Below are 19806 nucleotides of genomic sequence, written 5' to 3' on the forward strand. Positions count from 1 at the left end.
AAGATGCTGTGACCCCATTCTGTCCTTAATAAAAATGTTCTCAGACACTAGTTTGGGTGTATGGGTTTCTTTGGGGATGGACATTGCTGGGAGCCTATGTTCTTGGAGACTAAAGAGAGTAGTGTCTAGGCCTAGGCCCTGATCATTTTCCTCCACTTGCCTGCCTCTAAGAGGCATACAGGTGCTTCTCTCTTGCCAGGTAGAAGTAGGTGGGGCTGTCAACACTGGGAAAACTGCATGGATATCAAGGAGACCAAGGAGACTGACCGACACATGAGAAGTCACTTATCCTTGTAGCCCCAAGAAAATGTGAACTGCAGAGGTGAGGAGGATTTGATCAAAGGCATAAACTGAAGAGCACGCACCACTGAGGTTTTTTTTTTTTTTGTTTTTTGTTTTTTTTTGATTTTTCGAGACAGGGTTTCACTATGGTTTTGGAGCCTGTCCTGGAACTAGCTCTTGTAGACCAGGCTGGTCTCGAACTCACAGAGATCCGCCTGCCTCTGCCTCCCGAGTGCTGGGATTAAAGGCGTGCGCCACCATCGCCCGGCACACCACTGAGTTTTGAAGACAGCTACTAAGGCACTGCAGCACCAGCCAGGCCTGTGACATGCAGGCACCAGATGCAGTCAGAATACTCTCTGGAACATCACTTTACTTTGGCTTCCAGACAGTCCTGGAGCACTGCTGACTTTGAACTCACAGTCCTCCTCCTCCCGTAGCCGACTTCACTATTCCTCCCTTCCTTGTTTCCCTTCAAATAAGTATTTAGTTCATAAGTCTCATACTCCCTGGATCCTGACCGTTACTGTAGCCAAGGCTGAATAAGCTGAATAAGCAGATTCAGCTTTTGTTTGGGATGTCACTTCCTCTAGCCTTAAGAGATGTTTTCCCCACACACCTGTTGTGCAGTCTAGTCTAGGGAGAAGTCAGTTTGATTTTTCCTGCACAGCCTACATCCTATGTGTGCAAACAGCACTACCCTCAGAGAGCCAAGTTGAGGAAGACTGACGGTGCAACATGGTGCTCAGCCCAGGTCATTTCCTGGATGACTCGACAGCAGTCCTGGGAAACCAGACAGTACAGACCACTTACCCAGCGTCATGCTTAAGGTCCAGAAAAGGAAACTAGCTCTAGAGAACCTTCCTCTTCTCCAGTGTGGCCCAGATCATAGTGATTTGCCATCTGTAGGCTGGGGACTATCCCAGCAGAGCAGAACTCAGCAGAGCCTTCTCTCCTGAGCATTCTGGTGTCAGTCAGACTCCTGGGAGTCTTGCACTGGGCCTCCAGCTGGCAGCCAGCAGAATGTTCCTACACCACAGGAGCCAACGTGAGGAGATGAATGGAACACAGCAGGGGGATCAAACTCAAAATTCTGGACCACAGGGTGTTGAACTTGCCCAAGTCAAGGTTGAGGAAGGTTATTATAGACTGAAGCCAATCAAGGGGAGGAGGAGGATAAGATCCCTTCAAGAAGCCATGCCTTATCAGGCCAGGTCAGAGCTTGCTTCCCTGGCCTCTCCCCACCCCCATTTCAGGATGGATGTAGGCTATGTCAGGTAAGTTTAAAGCCTTGCGCTACAACCCCTACTTGTAAGTTTGTGGTGGGGCACAGAAAAGTTGACAGAAATCTTAGACAACTTGCATGAAACTCTGGGCTTACTCCTAAAAACCATGTAAACTGGGAGTGATGATGCACTCCGTAATCCCGTTGGGAAGTGTGTAAAAGTTCTTGTGTTTGAAAAGACCCAACTCCCAAAAGTTGTCCTTCCTCCAACTGCCACACACCTACATCCACACACATCCTATCATAGTAGTTTTAACCTGTTTGTGTTGTAACTGCAGGGAACAGACTGAAAGAGGCTCTGTAAGCTTGTATAGGAGGGTGTACATGTTTTCAGGAGAGGCAGTCTTTTGCAGAAGTGAGAAACTGGGATTCTAGCTACATCTGAAATATGGATGTTCTACGGGCAAGGAGTAGGTGAGAAGATGGCAGAACACAGCCTTACATCATTTTGGAAGATGGAAAGGCAGATGGAATACCACATGATTTGTTTTTTGGTACTGGGTATTGAGCCTATAGTTTCACACATGAATGCTAGGCCAACAACTGGGCTGCCTTGAGACTCATTATATCGCCAAGGATGACACTGAATTGATACTGCTGCCTCCACTTCCCAATGCTGGGATTACATGTGCTTGTTTGTGTTGAGCCCTCAGACAACCTCTTTTTAAATCAAAATTACGGTTACCATATTCCTCCCCAAAACACCCTAATGAGGATCTTTTGTTCCCCTCCCATGAAAAAAGAAAGAAATGGAAGCCTTGCTAGGGCACAGTGGTGTGTGCTTGCAGTCCCAGCTAGTAGAAGGTGATGGAGGAGGATCTCTTGAGCCCTGGAGTAGAAGGCTAGGCTGAGCAATGTGTTAAGACCCTCATGTCAAGCCGGGCGGTGGTGGCGCACGCCTTTAATCCCAGCACTCGGGAGGCAGAGGCAGGCGGATCTCTGTGAGTTCGAGACCAGCCTGGTCTACAGAGCTAGTTCCAGGACAGGCTCCAAAACCTCAGAGAAACCCTGTCTCGAAAAAAAAAAAAAAAAAAAAAGACCCTCATGTCAGGGCTGGAGAGATGGCTCAGAGGTTAAGAGCAGTGATTGCTCTTCCAGAGGTCCTGAGTTCAATTCCCAGCAACCACATGGTGGCTCATAACCATCTGTAATGATATCTGGTGGCCTCTTCTGGCCTGCAAGTACACATGCAAGCAGAACACTGTATATGTAATAAATAAATAAGTCTTTAAATAAAACAGCCAGCTTTTGCCGGGCGATGATGGCGCACACCTTTAATCCCAGCACTCGGGCAGAGGCAGGCGGATCTCTGTGAGTTCGAGACCAGCCTGGTCTACAAGAGCTAGTTCCAGGACAGGCTCCAAAACCACAGAGAAACCCTGTCTCAAAAAACCAAAAAAAAAAAAAGACCCTCATTTCAAAAACAAAACACATATAGACCATGGTATGCATGCATGTACTTCCTCAACACAAACAAGCACATGTAATTTTTTATCTAAGGGATTAAAACATGTAAGCATGAGCAAAATTAGAAAGTGAAGATTTTTTTTTTTTTGTTTCCAAGACAAGGTTTCTCTGTGTAACAGTCCTGGCTGCCCTGGAACTCGCTTTGTAGACCAGGCTGGCCTCGAACTCACAGAGATCTGCCTGCCCCTGTCTCCCAAGTGCTGGAATTAAAGGTGTGCGTCACCACGGCCTGGCCCATTTTTGATATCTTGGTCTGAGCCTCTCTGTGCCTATTATTTCTGCGAAGGATACCTGGGCACTTTATAAATCAGCCAAATCTGAAAGACATTTTATTAACACACCAACATCTCTCCACTGCTCCACTAAACAAGTGGTTGTGACTTGCACATGAATTGGCACCAAATGCTCATCAGACCCTAAATCCAGATGTCTCTGACTAGCCCTGCCTGTCTGCAGGCAGGGCTGCCCAATACTACTCAGTCGCAAGGACCTGGTTTAGTGACTTGTCACTCTGTAAGCCAGACCCTGCTATAAGACCTGGTTCCAGGCTTTAGCCCTGGCCTTCCTCCACAGTGAGAGGCAGTTCGTAGCTGGCCTTTGGTGTCAGGGTGGGGAAGGCTTCAGGAAGGGCTCCAGAGTTGCCTCACAGGGAACCCCTTCCCCCGGCCTTTTGGAATCCAGGTCGTCTATGGCGCAGAGCTGCACACCATTCTGGGCCAGCCGAGCCCGCAGGGTAGGTGCCATGAGGACGTGCAGCTCATGCAGCCGCTCCCAAGAACAAGAGAAAGCATCGGGGCCCTCACCGCAGCCCCCTGCTGGAGGCACACTGGGGTATCCTGGGTGTGCCATCAGTTCGGCAGTCAGGGGACGGCCAGCAGGGATATCTTCCAGGGCCCGCGCCAGTGACGCCAAGACTCGGTGAGCAGACATGTGCCGGCCACAAGTGCTCAGGCCCACAAAGGCATCGGTCCACCTGTGAGTGCCAGGATAGAGGTGTTGCCTGAGGACCGGCAGGGCTAGGTAGAGGGTGAAGCAGGACAGCAGATCAGTTCCTAACTTTGGACCTTTGGGGACCCGGCAGGGTTGGATGGGGTGAGGGAGGGCGGTGCTCACCGCAGGCCGTGGCGGGAGAAGGGGCCCATGGCGGCCCGGGCATCGCTCTCCACAGCGCAGGCGAAGGCACGCGCTGGTGCTTCCAGCCACGAGCAGCTACCCACGCCGCGTTCCACTGGCAGCCGCGTGAAACGCACCCCGAACGCCTGCAGGGCCTCGGCGAACACCTGACACACACCTGCTTGGAGGGGTGGGCTCAGCATCGACCTCCCACCAACCTTGAAAGCAGCCCCCACCCCCACCCGGACCTGAACGCTTCAATCCGCGTACCTGGGAGCACGTGTACGTGCTGGTGCCCGTCCACGTGCGTGGGGGACCTGCCCAACAACTCCCGGAAGCGGTTGAGTTGAGCTTCTAGTTCCTCCCGCACCTGGAGGGGCACAGATACCTTGAGTTTCTGGAAGCAGCCACAAAGCGAAGAGCTCCGTCTGGTGCCACGGTGTGACTGCTCCAGGGTTTGAACTAGCAGTTTATCCAGCGCCCGCGTTTGCCCCAACGACTTCCATGATACCCTCTGGGCTGCATTTTGAACAGTATCCGCCTGTCTGCAGCCGGCGTGGCTGAGGCGTTCCGCACCTGAGGCAAAGCAACGTCTCCAGCCTCTAAGGCCTTCCGAAATCCCATCTTCCCGAGAAAGAAGCCTTCTGAGCTGAGGAGCGACGAGGCGGTGTGGCGGGCGGGACCCACAGGACGGCCCTCAGTCAGGTTGGCGTGGAGGCCCGTGGGAATGCTGTGCCTGCGGGCGGAGCGCGAGAGCAAGCATTGTCTGCCACAGACCGGGCAGCCCCCCAAACCTGCCCGTTCCTGAAGGGGGCCTCCCTCACCTGCGGGCCAGCTCGGCCGCGCTCTCTGCGGCTGTGCCGTTGGCCAGCAGTGACACGCTGGTCACAGTTCCTGCCAGGAAGGCCTCCACGATGCCCTTATCGCGCCGCGGGCAGTAACCAAAGTCATCAGCTGTGACAACCAGCTGCACACGAGGCCAAGCCATAGCTGCCAAACGTTGGCTGGAGACCAGAGAGAATGGACTGCAGCATCCAGACCCCGCCCTTGAACGCTGCCGAGGCCCCACCCCGACGCACGCGACTAAATGCGACTGCACGCCGCCATTGTTTTTGCTACCAAGAGGTCTCTGAGTGTCTTGCAAACGGCCGGGTTAACTGCTCTGCAAATTTCTTTTTTTGGCCTATGTCTATAGCCATTTCTCTCTCTTTCTCTCTCTCTCTCTCTCTCTCTCTCTCTCTCTCTCTCTCTCTCTCTCTCTCTCCTCGTGCACGCGCTCTCCACGTTTATGCCTGGGCATGCAGAGATTAGGAAAGGGAATAAAATCCTCCTCTGGAACTGTAGTTAACAGATAGTTGTGGTCCACATGTGAACACATACTAGGACTCCAGTCTTTTGCAAGAGCTGTAAACTCTCTTTACCAATGAGTTATCTCTAGTGCTCAAAAAATTTTTTTTGAAAAGTATTTTTTTTAATGAAGAAAACAAGAGAAATACTCAAAAATTCCCCTTGCTCTTCCCAGTGTTTACCATCACCATTGCTCAGTTTCTGGGCAGTGTTCTGTCCTTCCATTACTTTCCCTAAGAAAAGAAACGCCCTCCTCCTCTCCATCACTCAGGGATGATGGAAGGTTATTTCATTCTTGGAACGCTGCTTCACTTTGTTTTACGCAGTGCCTATGAGCCTTTTCTTATTAGGAGTTCTTACTTTTTTTAACTTTTTTCAAATAATCTCTTCCTCACTGGTTCTAAGGGGAGGCTTTTTCTTTCTTCCTGAGACAGGTTTCTTTGTGTGTCTGTGTGGCCCTGGTTGTCCTGGAACTCATTCTGACCAGGCTGGTCTTGAACTCAGAGATCCGCCTGTACCACCATTGCCTGACTGTAAAAGTTCTACATGACAAGAACACAAGCATGCAAACCAATGGCCACACTGGAGAAAGCGTTAGCCCATTTTCACCTTAAGCTTCAGATAGCTTTTACGTTCATCACCTCACTTTTGCTCTTTGTCCAGTCTCGATGTTGTTTTGAAAAACAGACTTATATATCCCAGGCTGGCCTCATTATTCATTCAGCTGAGGCTAGCCTTGAACTTCTGACCCTTGTGCGGCGTCCACCTCTTCAGTGCCGGCTACAAGTGTGTGCCATCACACCTGGTTTATGTGGTGCAGGGAGTTGAACCGAAGACTTCAAGCATGTTAGGCAAGCACTCTGCCAACTGAGCATACCCAACCTGTCTTGGTTTCTCTTGTAGAAAGAGTATTACTGGGGCTGGAGAGATGGCTCAGTGGTTAAGAGCATTCCTGATGAAGAAGTGCCAGCTGTTAGACAGGACAGAAACAGTGTGGCGTGGAGGATGGACTTGCTATCAGTCTGTTGGGAATGACAAGCTTCTAGGATGAGAGGAAAAGAACAAGGTAAAGGTGAGTTTATACAGAGTTTCCATAAGGTGCGATGTGTATTGAAAGAATATTTGTGTAGCCAGGTGATGATGGCATGCCTTTAATCCCAGCACTCAGGAGGCAGAAGCAGGCAAAATCTCTGTGATTTCGAGAAACCCTGTCTCAAAAAACCAATATGTAGATATAGTTACATAGTTATATATAACTATATATAAAATGCTATATATGTGTGTGTTTATATATGTATGTGTGTGTATGTTTAGATAGATAGATAGATAGATAGATAGATAGATAGATAGATAGATAGATAGATAGATGAAAGAAATACTTACTTTTGGAAGAGGATGTTCCGCTTAATTTACAGATAAGGAGTCAGTGTTGAGAGGGTGAGTCACATCAGGAAAACAAAAAAAGTCAGGGACAGGAATTGAAGTTAGGTCTGTGTGGAAGACCAGGACTCTTCACTGCTTCCAAAAGGAAAGAGTTGAGAAGGAAAACGCTGGCTAGTCCACACTGGATAAGGGAAAGAAATCCTGGAAGGAAGCCAACAGAGTTGGAGGTTCAAGTCTGTGCAGCGACCAGGGGTGAACTGAGGAAGGTGTTTGTGTCATCAGTGGAAGCTGTGACTTTTACCCTGAGCGTTAGAGAAACAAGCCCAAATTCAGACCTCTCGGCAAAATAAAGTCAGATCTTTAAACATTCCCAAGCACGGCTTAGCGGGCTTGACAGAAAAATCCAGCCTGGTGGGGGAGGAGACAATGTGGACCCCACCCACCCCTAACCATTGTGTCGGGGAGGATATATGAACAAGAGGCTAGATTCTGGCCAATCAGAATGAAGTATGTAAATGAGCAACCTGGGCGGCTGCGGGGGCGGGATTCCAGGACTCTGTGCGGTAGTCCTTAAGCAGGTGCTGACCTAGCTAGCTGGGAGAAGCACAAGAGGAGACTCTGGTGAGCTGCTGGGGGCTCCAGGGAACCTCTGGTCTCAAAGACCAGAGGAAGTTTGTACACTCGCCCAGTCCCAGACTGTTGCAAAAAAGAAGCAACGACTTGGGTGGTGGCGCACGCCTTTAATCCCAGCACTCGGGAGGCAGAGGCAGGAGGATCTCTGTGAGTTCGAGGTCATCCTGGTCTACAAAAGCTAGTTCCAGGACAGGCTCCAAACTACAGAGAAACCCTGTCTCTTTTTTTTTTATTTTTTTTATTTTTTCTGTTTTTTGAGACAGGGTTTCTCTGTGGTTTTGGAGCCTGTCCTGGAACTAGCTCTTGTAGACTAAGCTGGTCTCGAACTCACAGAGATCCTCCTGCCTCTGCCTCCCGAGTGCTGGGATTAAAGGCGTGCGCCACCACTGCCCGGAAACCCTGTCTCAAAAACAAAAAGAAGAAGAAGAAGAAGAAGAAGAAGAAGAAGAAGAAGAAGAAGAAGAAGAAGAAGAAGAAGCAGCAGCAGCAGCAACTACTTGAATGTCCGCAGATGCATAGCAGATCCCCAGCAGGGGAAGGGTGGGATGTCTGAAGGACACAGATGTGGTTCAGGGAGTGAGGGACCCATGGAGGTCTGGTTGTACCTTTACTTCCTCTTCTGCCCTTTAGAGAAGTCTGCATCTGTGCTGTGGAACCTGAGAAAGGAAGCAGAAAACAAATTTAATTATCCACATCATGGCAAGGTACCGCCACCACTCAGGATATCTGGCTGATGATGAAGGCCACAGCACCTACATGGCTCAGGTTAGTATGTCCAGCTGACCCAACATTAGTGTCTGGACCACTTCCCACCGCTTACCGGGGGACACCCTTTCGTGCCCCACTGTCCTCGGCCCCCAAGTGGGTGGGCTGGAGTCAACCTGGGCACTCAAGCTGGAGAAGCAGGCTCAAATCCTCAAGGATAGCCCAGCAGTGAAAATAGTCAAGGGTCGTGCTAGAGACAGGAGGAGGTAGAGAGAGAGAAAGGCTCTCATAATTAATTGCCCTTTCATACCATGAACACAGAATTCCCCTTTCAGGCTCCCAGCTAGGCCAGCATATACAAAAGTAGAGGCATTGGGGACCTTCCATCAACCCTAGCAGACCCTACTCTGCAGAAGGCCGGAAAAGGAGCTAGCTGCTCTGAGCACTGTTACACAGCCTGAAGGGAGCCGATCATAATTCAGAGCTGGTGAGATGGCTCAGTGAGTGAAGGCGCTTGGTGTCAATACTGATGACCCAAGTTCCCTCTTCAAGAGTCACATAGTAGAAGGAGAGAACCAATTACAGCCAGCTGTCCTTTGACCTCCACACGTGCACTGAGGCATAGATACACCCACACACATGCACACATACCCGTAAAGAAATGTTTAAATATAGTTCAGTGGTTGAACATTTGCAGAGGATGTTCGAGACCCTGGGTTCAATCCCCAGCATAATAAAAGAGAGAGAGAGAGAGAGAGAGAGAGAGAGAGAGAGAGAGAAAGTCTTTCCCATTGTTCAACCCCAGCTCCTAATAGCACCTTAGGAAGACTCCAGAGATAGTCCCCACCCCTTGCAGAGCATCCTGCCTGCTATGACAGTCTTGTCTGTTCAGATGCAGCTACCCAAGAAGCATCTGTTGCCGGAAAGGAGGCCGAACTGCAAGCTTGGACATATGCCACACCTACCATCAATGAACCGGTATTCAGAGCACCAGGGCCACCAGCAGAACCCTCGGCGCCCTCAAGCGTTTGGCAGCTTCCTGGATTTTCTGACAGAGGGTCAGGTACTGGACAGCTTGCAGACGGTGGTGGAGCAGGCAACAGAGCGTTTGGCTGCCATGAAGACAGACGCCGGAGTACCCCTGGTGGATGTTCAAGACCCAGTGGAGGTGCCAAGTGGTAGGCTGCGGGCTCGAGCCAGACCCAGCATCAACACTGTGCATCGGCACCGCACTCGGCCCACGCTGTGTGCTGGGCACCCAAACAATTACCCATCCTGCTCCAGCTCCATGTCGGATTCCCATAGCAGCATCACGGCTGGCTGGCTGGGCTCCCACAGCCAGGAAAGTGACCCTGGTGCCCGACGCATAGGCTCACTGCCACCTGTGAGGGACAAACTCCTGCTTGAGAAAAACCTCAAGAGGCTTCTGCGACTGGAGAAGAAAGGGGTGAGAGCTGTTGCCACGGCTGAGGCTGGCATAGGGTGGACTAGGGTTAGGCCTTGATTGGACACCGCTCAGCCTTCCTCTCTCTTTGCAGAAAGGTCTGAATCAACCCTGCTCCCAGAGGGATTCTCTGCTGTGGGACTCACTGGGCAGCCAGACCAGCAGTCAGTGGACCCGGGAGCAGCCCCTGTCTTGGTTCTCTGGGCTTTTGGGCTCCAGCTCAGTCACTCCTGAGACATCAGAGTTGGGACTTGGAGAACAGGAGATGATTTTCCTCAAAGAAGAGTTAAACAAGGAGATGAAGTCACTGCTAAACCAGCCAGCATCCTTCAACCTGCCTGCCTATTGTTCCCTCAGGGAACCCCATTGTACTCTGGACTTCCTGGCTGAGCATCGCCTCTTTCCTGCCCTGCAGCGCGTGGTCAGCCAGGCTGTAGACAAGCTCAGCCGTGCCTGCCGCCATGATGGCTTCCCTCTCTTCCCTGTTGCCTCAGAGCCCACCCCAATGCTGCCTGGGAACTCTGATCTTCTGCCGCCTAATTCCAAAGTGTCCATTCCCACCAGCAGGGAGGATGGGGAGGAGCCTTGTGATTCTCCCACCACAGCCTCCAGCCCTAAGACATCTCGCAGGAAAAGCAAGGGCAGACGTGAATCCCCCTCCATGACTAATGCCCAGATGGCTACCAGATTCAGGCTCAAGGTGACACCTCCACAAGTGCCTAATGTCCCTAGCCCCTCATTCCACTCCATGCAGGAGTCACCTGACTCCAGTCCCAAAGTACAGAAACCATCTGTTGCCCCGAGCGCCAACCACGTATCTCAGCCCCGTCATGGCCTGCACCTCACCCTGCCTGCCCCTGGGATCACAGTGGAGGTGGCCTCCTGCCAGGGCCATATCAGGGGCCCGATCCAGCGTCATCTTGCCTCCCCCAACCCTCTTCCCTCCCCTCTCCCCTTCCCTGTGTTCTATCCATTTCTTTCTTTAGGAAAAAGATTCTCCCCTTCTTCTTCTACACTGTGCCCAGAGGTGGCCTCAAGAGTAGAGCTGGAGGTCTTAGAGGAACATTTGCAGGGAAAGGGCTTCTTTCCCCACCGCATCTAGTAGCCACTGTCACTGGCCGATGTCCTGCACTGCAGAAATCTCCTGGAGTAGATACAAGCTGCTGGGGACCAAGAAACCTAGTTTACCTATTTCCCCAGGGGTTGTCATATTAATAAAGGCTTTTTTTTTTATCCTGCAATGTTTTTCCTGAGACAGGGTGTCATCTAGCTCAGACTGGTCTCTCAAATTATATATTATATAGTAGAGGGTGACCTTGGACTCCTGATCTTCTTGCCTTTACTTTCCAAATGCTGGGATTACAGGCATGCATCACCATGCCTGCAATTGGGTATTTTTTTTAATTATTATTTGTGAGCCCTCCCCTGCAAAGAACAGGGTTTCTCTGTGTAGACCTGACTGTCCTGAAACTCACTCTGTAGACCAGACTGGCCTCGCAGAGATTCCCCTGCCTCTGCCTTTTTTGTTTGTTTGTTTTTGGTTTTTTTGAGACAGGCTTTCTCTGTAGCTTTAGATTCTGTCCTGGAACTAGCTCTTGTAGACCAGGCTGGCCTCGAACTCACAGAGATCCTCCTGCCTCTGGAGTGTTGGGATTAAAGGCGTGCGCCACCACCACCGCCGCCTAGTTTGCCTCTGCCTTTCAAGTGCTGTAATTAAAGGCGTGTGCCACCAAACCTGGCTCTGTGAATCTCAGGGACCCTCCCACACATTTCCTAAGGATAGGAGTCTTTGCCAAGAGCACCACTCTCTCTATTCTAGGGTCGAGCTAGCTCAAGCTATCCTAATCCAGCTAGTCTAGTCTTTCTGCTCAGTAAAGGGGACATTGGTCAGGAAATGTGTATGAAGACGTAGGTGGCCTGACCTTTGGAGGTCCTGGACATCTCTCAACCCATCATCATCAGGGTTCATATGTAATTCCTTCTACACGCAAGCTTGCAGGAACGCAGGCTGCCCAGGCTGGCGGGCATTGCTCTAGACCTGACAGGTGAGGTGTGTGGAATGAATGTCGTGGGAGAGCCGGTGTGGCAGTCTGTATCCTAGTGTGATGTGTGTGGCTTCCCTGTCGATAATGGGAGGATTGGTACAGCTGCCAAGGAGAGCATCGCAATGTGCTCTCACAGGGCAGCGAGGGCTAAATGTCTCCTTTTCCCTCTTTCCCTGTTGCACAGAGCCCCAGCATGAAGCTTCCAAGGAAGAAGCCTCTGCCATCCATTTCATCTGTGTCCAGCATGTCCTACATCTCTAACCCCTGGTTTGAGGAACTCACTAACTTCTTGGTTGAGCAGGCAGTCTCCTTGCTTGTCTGTAAGTACAAGTTTGAGGACAGCCTCCATAAGCAACTTGGATTCATCTCCTTTCCTGTCACTGAGGTTCTCATGGACATCCTTCTGGGCTTCAAGAAGGTGAAGGGCAACCACATCCGTCTGTCCTCAGAGATCAACTGGACCTGCCTTCTGCGTAAGATGGAAGAAGCCGAGTTGGCAAGGCAGGCCGTAAGGCACGCTGCTAGGCCAGCAGCCTCCCAACATAGTACCTCGCGAGTTGGCACTTCCCACCGTAGCACAGAATCACCCTCTGTGCGCCCCGAACTTACTGGTGGCACCAACCAGGACCAGAGTACAGAGTCTCCCTTCTCCCTCCGTCCTGAGATGCCAATCCACCAGGTTCTTAGCCCTCAGGACCCTGGTATAGGCCAGAAGCAGATACCCAGGAGTCCTTCAGAGCCCAAGATGTCTGTGATCTCCAATGCTGGTGTGGGCTCCAGATCCTCCAAGGAAATAGTAAATGCCGAAGAGGAAGAGGACAGTGAAGAGGAAGAGGAGGAGGACGACAGAAGAAGTGAGGAAGATGAAATGAAAGATTTCTCCGAGAGTGAGCAAACCCCCACTAGCCTACCTGAACATGAGTTAGAGGACTTTACCAATGAGCCCAATGAAATGAGCTCCAGTTACTCCCCATGAGACCCCTGTAAGGTACACAGAGTACTCCAGTGCCTCCTCCCGTCCTATCCAAGTAGCTGGCAACCCAGTCAGCCGCTGTCCTGAGTAAGGGTCTTACAACTGGGTGCTCAGCCAGAGTTCTGTTAATGTTATTAAAGGAGCTAAAGAGACAAAAGGAAATAAATTACATGTTGATGGACACAGCTGTCTGTCTGGTCCTGGTGTGTCGTATCTCTTCTCGCAATTGGAGTACCTTCAAGGTGATCCAGCCTTGATGTTACATGAGCTTTTCTTTGGGATATAAAACAGGGCACTAATGATGCACCAGAGGAATGATTTTATCAAGGTCCAACTTGGTGAACCAATGATTTTATTGGGTTTGCGGAATGGATGAATGGTTATTTACAGGATTATGAGACATCCAAACAGCTCCATCATCAAAGTCTCACCCCAGTTTGGATAATGACTTCACCATAGCTGCATAGAACCCCGCCCCCCCAACCCAGGCTCCAGTTCTTCCACACTGTATAGACTCTAGTTCTCAACCTTCCTAATGCACGGCCCTTTAATACAGTTCCTCGTGCTGTGGCGAGTCCTACCGCTACTGTTATAAACTGTAATTAAATATCTGCTATTCGGATGGTCTTAGGTGGCCCCTATGAAAGGGTCATGAGCCACGGGTTGAGAACAACCCTTCCTAGTATTGTCAGGGATCAAGGGACTAAGTGCACCTTGGTCAGAATACAGCCAGGAAAGAAGTATAGGAGCGGCTGTGCTCCCAGATGAAGCAGGGGACATGACTGGGCTCAGTCTTGAGGGGCCTTTTCTACAGCCACAGCCGCTCTGGTGAAGGCTGCCCTGCTGAGAGAGCAGCGTTCCACAGCACCTGGGGACAGTCGGTCTACACGACAGCTGGTGGAGCTTTGCCTCCAGAGCTGTGTGGCTACTTCCTGCATCTCTTCTGTGCCCTATTCTGCAACGTTCTGGCTTATTGAGCCTTTCTGAACTCCTAGGTGTTGCATCACAGCTGCTCAAGAGCAAGCAAGAGAGAGTCATTTCATAAGTTCTGTGACTATGGAGACCCCTGACTAACACAGACTCTTTATGAATGATGAATCGGAATCTGTAAAGATAAGCAGCTGTGGCTTCCTCCCAGATGTTTACAACCTGAGGCTGCTTACCGACAAAGACCTCTTACCCAGACTCTGCAATCCCTCCCCTCTTGTGCTGTACATGATAAACAAGCAAAGGTTCCCAGCTGTGGCAGGCAGAGAACCCCACATGATCCCAGCTTCATTATATGGGTATCTATATGTCTGTCCTTTCTTCATTCCTTTGGCACCCCGAGCCAAGATTTCAGGATTCCTGCCTCTCTGGAAGTGGCAATGTCTACTTTGGGAGGGATCTTTCTTAGGCTGGGGTAGCTTCCTTCTTGCTTCGATGTGCCCCAACCTCATCTTGAAGCTATGGAAGAATGCAGCCACTCTCCTGACCCTCTCTTTTTAATTTGCTTGGCCGTCTCTAATTCCTGAGACTGAGTTTTCATGCCAGGCCATATGGTGGCTGTGGGTTGGTGGCTTCAGGAATATAACTTTCCAGCAACGGTTCTTGGTAGGAAAGGCATATTAATCGGGGTTCTCTGGAGTAGCAGAACAGATAGAATGAATCTCCTTACATATATGTATAGACATGGAGTTCATTAGGATGATTGACAAACTGTAGCTCAGCTAGTCCAACAATGGGTGCCTGTGAAGAGAAGGTCCAAGAATCCAGGATTTGCTCAGCCCATGAGGCTGGATGTCTCAGCTGCTCCTCAGAAGACACCGGAATCCTGAAGAAGTAGGCACTAATGCCAATGAAGGAATGGTCTTGCTAGAGAGGTGAGAGCAAGCAGGCAGGGAGCACAAACTTCCCTCTTCCATGTCCTGACATAGGCTTCCAGCAGAAGTCATGGCTTAGGTTGGCTCTGGGTTAAAGATCTGGAATAAAGATGTGTCTTCCTGCCTCAGAAATCCAGATCAGAGGCAGATCTTCCCACTTCAAATTAATTCCCACTCCTCACAGGTGGGTCCTCAATGTTGGGGTTTTAGTTAACTCTGGATGTAGTCAAGTCCAAACCAAGAAGAACCATCACAGAAGGGCTTCCTTGAAGGGTCTTCACGCTCCTACTGACTTTCCTGACAGAGCTCTCTTAAATGTGGCTCAGTTGGAATAGCTTGCTCAGCATGCACAAAACCGTGGGCTCCATTTCCGGTGCCATACAAACTGGATATAGTGGCAGTCTTGAAACCCCAGCCCTTGGGAGGTGGATCAGGAGGATTAGAAGTTTAAGGTCATCCTTGGCTATATAACAAGGTCAAGGCTAGCCTGGAATACGTGAGAACTTTGCCTTGAAATTAGCAAATACCCCCAACCTCCCCCACATACACGCACAATCCAGTGGACCTCCGTTGCCTCTTCCTTAGGCATAGAGCTCCCCTCTCTCCTCAGAGGCTCCCCTGAATCATAGAGATCAGGCCCTTTTGGCCATACTTGACTACTTAGGGACCCAGAAAGGGGTCCTTCCACAGAGCCCAGAGATATGGAGGCACACAACAACTGTAGAGCTCACTCTGGGGATAGACAAGAGAAATATGGTCACAACTATAGCCTTATATTCAAGGAGAGCGTGGCTGTCATTCTGCAGGACTAAGGTCCTAAGGTTGGTGGACCAGGGACCCATTTGTAACAGAGGCCGTTATAGCCCGGTGGTACCATATCGCTAAATCCCATTGGCCTAACCCTATTCCAAGCTAGGACCGTAGTTAGGACAAACCAGGAGGTTTTGGTTCTTTGCACTGATGACTGAAAACATATGTAGATGGTGGAGAGTGGTCTCTGACTACCCTTCCAGAGACAAAAAAAAAAATTCTGTCAAGACAGCAGCCAAGAGGAAGGCTACTAGTTATTACCACTTCCCATTCCCATGGCCAAGTCCAGAAACAGAGCATCACTCTAGCCCAGCCTCAGAGATGCACATCTCTGGGGAGCCTGAGAGAAACTCTTTGGGAATCACTCATACATTACATTAGAAACACAGTGTCTTTAGCCCATGTTCCCGTCATCTTTCGGAAGACTTAAGTGACTTCAAGGGTAGTGATCATTTATCATGCCATTGAGGTTGACAGGCTAAAATTCATGCCACTGTTTTCAGCCGTTCGTGTCTGAAGGTGGAGCATTCTAAATGAGCTCTCTCCCTACAGGGTCTCTCCTGCAGGTAGCCGCTCTACGTCTCTAGATCAGTCATCTAGCCCGAGTTTTAGTTTTCTTTCCTTCCTTCTGTCCTTCCTTCCTCCCTCCCTCTCTTCCTTCCCTCTCTTTCTTTCTTTCTTTCTTTCTCTCTCTTTTTCCTTATTTTATTCCTTATTATATATATATATATATATTTATATATGGTTTTTTAATAATTTATTCAACTTCATGTGCATTGGTGTAAAGGTGTCAGATTCCCTGGGACTGGAGTTACAGACAGTTGTGAGCTGCCATGTGGGTGCTGGGAATTGATCCTGGATCCTCTGAAAGAGGAGCCAGTGCTCTTAACCTCTGAGCCATCTCTCCAGCCCCATATATGTTTTTTTAAAATCTGCATTGTATGTCTGCCCACCAGAAAAGAATAACAGATCCCATGGAACTACAGTTATAGACAGTTGTGAGCTGCCATGTGGGAGCTGGAAATTAAATCCAGGACCTCTGGAGGAGCAACCAGTGCTCTTAACTGCTGAGCCATCTTTCCAGCCCTGAATCGTACTTTTCTTAGATCTCAGAGATGCCACTGACTTCCTAGAAGGAGGAGCAATAACTTCTGTTTTCAAAGCTGCTGCTGAGAAGCCCCCAATGCCTCACTCCTCTGTTCTGTTAATGTCACAATGTCCGCACAGATTCAAGTGGGGAGGAAATGGACACCTTGACTTGTAGTAATACGAGCAGTGGGCTGCTTCCCGCCACCCGGCAGCCATCACGGCTAGCTTTTGCCCGAAATAACAACACACAAACTGTATTCATTTAAATACTGCTTGGCTCTTTAGCTTTAGCCCTTTTCTTGGCTAACTCTCGCTCCTGGACTAACCCATTTCCAATCATGTGTGTCGCACCCCAAGGTGCGCTTACCAGGAAGATTCTAGCCTACGTCCATCCTGGGTCGGAGCTTCATCGCGTGTGCCTCAGAGAGCAGAGCTCTTGCCTCTGCCCGCAAGAGTGGAGCATCTCGTGTCTCTCTGAGGCGTCTGCCCCCAGAGGAGAGCTGTCGAGTCTCTGAGCTCACTTCCTCTTCCTCCCATCGTCTGCTCCTCCCACCTATGTTCTAACCTATCAGGTCAAGCAGCTTCTTTATTTAATTAACCAATGACCTTCCTCCATCATTGACTCTCTCTGCTAACTGGGATGAGAGGAACCCATACCTTTACATATACTGACAAATATGCTGACAAGCCCCAAAACGAGAGATGTTGTTCATGATCCCATTTGGAGAGCCGCTGTGAACTCTTCAACGGTCAGCTGGCCCTTGAGCTGAACTGTTCACTCTGTCTTGAGAGTCTGAACCTAGACTCTGATTGGAAGGTGGAGGGCATTGAAGATGCCATGAGCACACCCGTGCAACTCCTCACAGGGTGAACTGGGCACTGTGATCTGCAGGGAAAGCACGAGAAAGAAACAGTTACAAAATGGCATGAGGCCCAGTGTGGATCCAAAGAAATACTAATTCCCCCAGTTTGGCTCTGGGGTCTAAGCTCTCTACCTAAAAGAAAATCAAAGAATCTCCAAAAGTATTCTCCCTAGATATGCTATAGTCACGTTGGAGCATACTGCAGGAAGCTGAGGCAAAGGAAGTTTAAAAAGGAGAAATGAACACTACAAAATGATTTTAGAGCACTAGTCCTTGGCTACAAGGACTAATAGTAACTACAGTGCCAGTCTAAGATTAAGTAGGGAGTGTGATGGGTGATCTTCTTCATCAACTTGACACACTTGGGAAGAGAGAGCCTCGGTCGAGGAACTGACCCCATCTCATTGGCCTGTGCATGGGGGTTTCTTGATTTCTAATTGATGTAGAAGGGACCAGTCCACCGAGGACAATGCCAGTCCCTGGGCAAGTAGTCCTGGGCTGTATAAGAAAACTAACTGAGCCGGGTGATGATGGTGCATACTTTTAATCCCAGCACTTAGGAGGTAGAGGCAGGCAGATTTCTGGGAGTTTGAGGCCAGCCTGCTCTACATACAGAGTACAACCACGGCAAATAATGAGACCCTGTATAGAATAAACCACAAAAATTAAAAAAAAATGAAACAACAATAATAACAACAAATAATGAGACCCTGTATGGAATAAACAACAAAAATTTAAAAAAAATGAAACAACAACAATAACAACTACCAAGAAAGCTAACTGAAGCCAGTCACAGTGACACACACCTTTAATCCCAGCACTTGGGAGACAGAAGCAAACAGATCTCTGAGTTGAAGGCCAGTTTGGTCTATAGAGCAATATAGAGTAAGTTCTAGGACAGCCAAGGCTACACAGAGAAACACTGTCTAAAAAAACAAAACAAAAGCTGAGTATAAGCAGAAGAAAGCAAGCTGTAAATAGGGTTCCTCCATGGTCTTTGCTTGAGTGCTTATAACAGCAGCAGAAGGCATGTGGAAGCAGGCAGCCGCTACAGATGTCCGTACAGAGACACTGTGTGTGAGGCTGTGTAGCCTTTGTGCAAGACTGCTGTCTGACTGAGTGGTTTGTAGATTATTCTCGTCAGACATACGTGCATTAGATCCCTTCCTTCTCAGCCTCCCGTATTTACATGTTAATTTTGGATAGAGGGTTGACAAAATGACTGTTTTTTTGCTTTCGTTTTTATTTTTCGAGACCGGGTTTCTCTGTAGCTTTGGAGCCTGTCCCAGAACTAGCTCTTGTAGATCAGGCTGGTCTCGAACTCACGGAGATCCACCTGCCTTTGCCTCCTAAATTCTGGGATTAAAGGCGTGCGCCACCACTGCCCAGCACTCTGGTTTTTTTTTAAAATATTTATTTATTTATTATGTATACAATATTCTGTCTGTGTGTATGTCTACAGGCCAGAAGCGGGCACAAGCACTCATTAACAGATGGTTGTGAGCCACCATGTGGTTGCCGGGAATTGAACTCAGGACTTTTGGAAGAGCAGGCAATGCTCTTATCCACTGAGCCATCTCTCCAGCACCCCCAGCACTCTGTTTTGATTCTAGTAATTTTGACACAGCCTCCTTAGAAACCTGTTTCTTCTGTTTGTCATGGAGCTTTGATCCTAAGTGCAATGGAGAAAACTTTTTCTTTCTTTCTTTTCTTTCTTTCTTTCTTTCTTTCTTTCTTCCTTCCTTCCTTCCTTCCTTCCTTCCTTTCTTTCTTTCTTTCTTTCTTTCTTTCTTTTCTTTCTCTGTCTCTCTCTCTTTCTTTTTCTTTTCTTTCTTTTTTTTTTTTCAGTCAGGGACTCAAAGATAGCTTTGAACTCTTGATTTGCCTGCTTGTGCCTCTGGTTGCAAGCGTATACCACTATGGCCAATTTACTGCATTACTGGGGATTGAACTCAAGGCTGCATACATGCTACCCAGCCACTCTACCAAGTGAACTATACTCCAGCCCCACAGCTTTCAGCTAACGACTGACTGCTTTCCTCATTATGCCATGTAGAGAATGCTGTAGAGGGCCAGCTCAGTAGAAGCAGGGAGCTATATTAGCAGGTGGTGGTAGGTACTGATTAGAAGAGGAATGGGACACTTGGAAGAGAGGTTACAGAATCCACCTAGGACCTGCAGTCATCCTTTCTGTGGACACAGAAGAGAGTCAGCTATATGGCTAGTATGATGTCCTGCATGTAGGAGGTGGAAGAAAGGGGACCACTACTTCAAGCTTATCTTTGGGTACAAATAGAAATTGAGGCCAGCCTGGGCTACATTTGACCTATGGAACCAAGAAGTAGCAAGCAAGAATCAGAGTTCTAAGTTTCAGGTTTTTGTATTTTTATTACCTTTATCTATCTATCTATCTATCTATCTATCTATCTATCTATCTATCTATCTATCTATCTATCTCTATCATCTATCCATCCATATCTATCTATCCATCCATATCTATCTATC

At 49.1% G+C, this 19806-nt stretch overlaps 2 protein-coding genes across 3 annotated transcripts; one reads left to right on the forward strand and one right to left on the reverse strand.

The window, feature by feature from the left end:
* Positions 1-3346: 3346 nt before the first annotated feature.
* On the reverse strand, positions 3347-5577 carry Ydjc (YdjC chitooligosaccharide deacetylase homolog). Of its 2 annotated transcripts, none has more exons than XM_005370002.2 (5): positions 4972-5571; positions 4724-4883; positions 4418-4517; positions 4148-4325; positions 3347-4007 (listed from the first exon to the last, which is right to left on the reverse strand). In XM_005370002.2, exons 1-5 carry the CDS (start codon positions 5133-5135, stop codon positions 3638-3640), a joined length of 972 nt encoding a protein of 323 aa, XP_005370059.1. In that variant the 5' UTR covers positions 5136-5571; the 3' UTR covers positions 3347-3637. The 2 variants fall into 2 exon arrangements, with proteins under 2 accessions (XP_005370059.1, XP_026633278.1); XM_026777477.1 differs by having other exon boundaries at positions 3760-4050; positions 4972-5577.
* Ccdc116 (coiled-coil domain containing 116) lies at positions 5197-12848 on the forward strand. The gene is made up of 6 exons (XM_005370003.3): positions 5197-5272; positions 6398-6566; positions 8141-8275; positions 9108-9662; positions 9754-10359; positions 11889-12848. The coding sequence occupies exons 3-6, from the start codon at positions 8207-8209 to the stop codon at positions 12678-12680; spliced, it is 2022 nt and encodes a 673-aa protein (XP_005370060.1). The 5' UTR covers positions 5197-5272; positions 6398-6566; positions 8141-8206; the 3' UTR covers positions 12681-12848.
* The last annotated feature ends 6958 nt before the right edge of the window (positions 12849-19806 follow it).

The sequence above is a fragment of the Microtus ochrogaster genome, unplaced genomic scaffold (genome assembly GCF_000317375.1).
Source record: "Microtus ochrogaster isolate Prairie Vole_2 unplaced genomic scaffold, MicOch1.0 UNK68, whole genome shotgun sequence".
In the NCBI taxonomy this organism is placed as follows: domain Eukaryota; kingdom Metazoa; phylum Chordata; class Mammalia; order Rodentia; family Cricetidae; genus Microtus; species Microtus ochrogaster.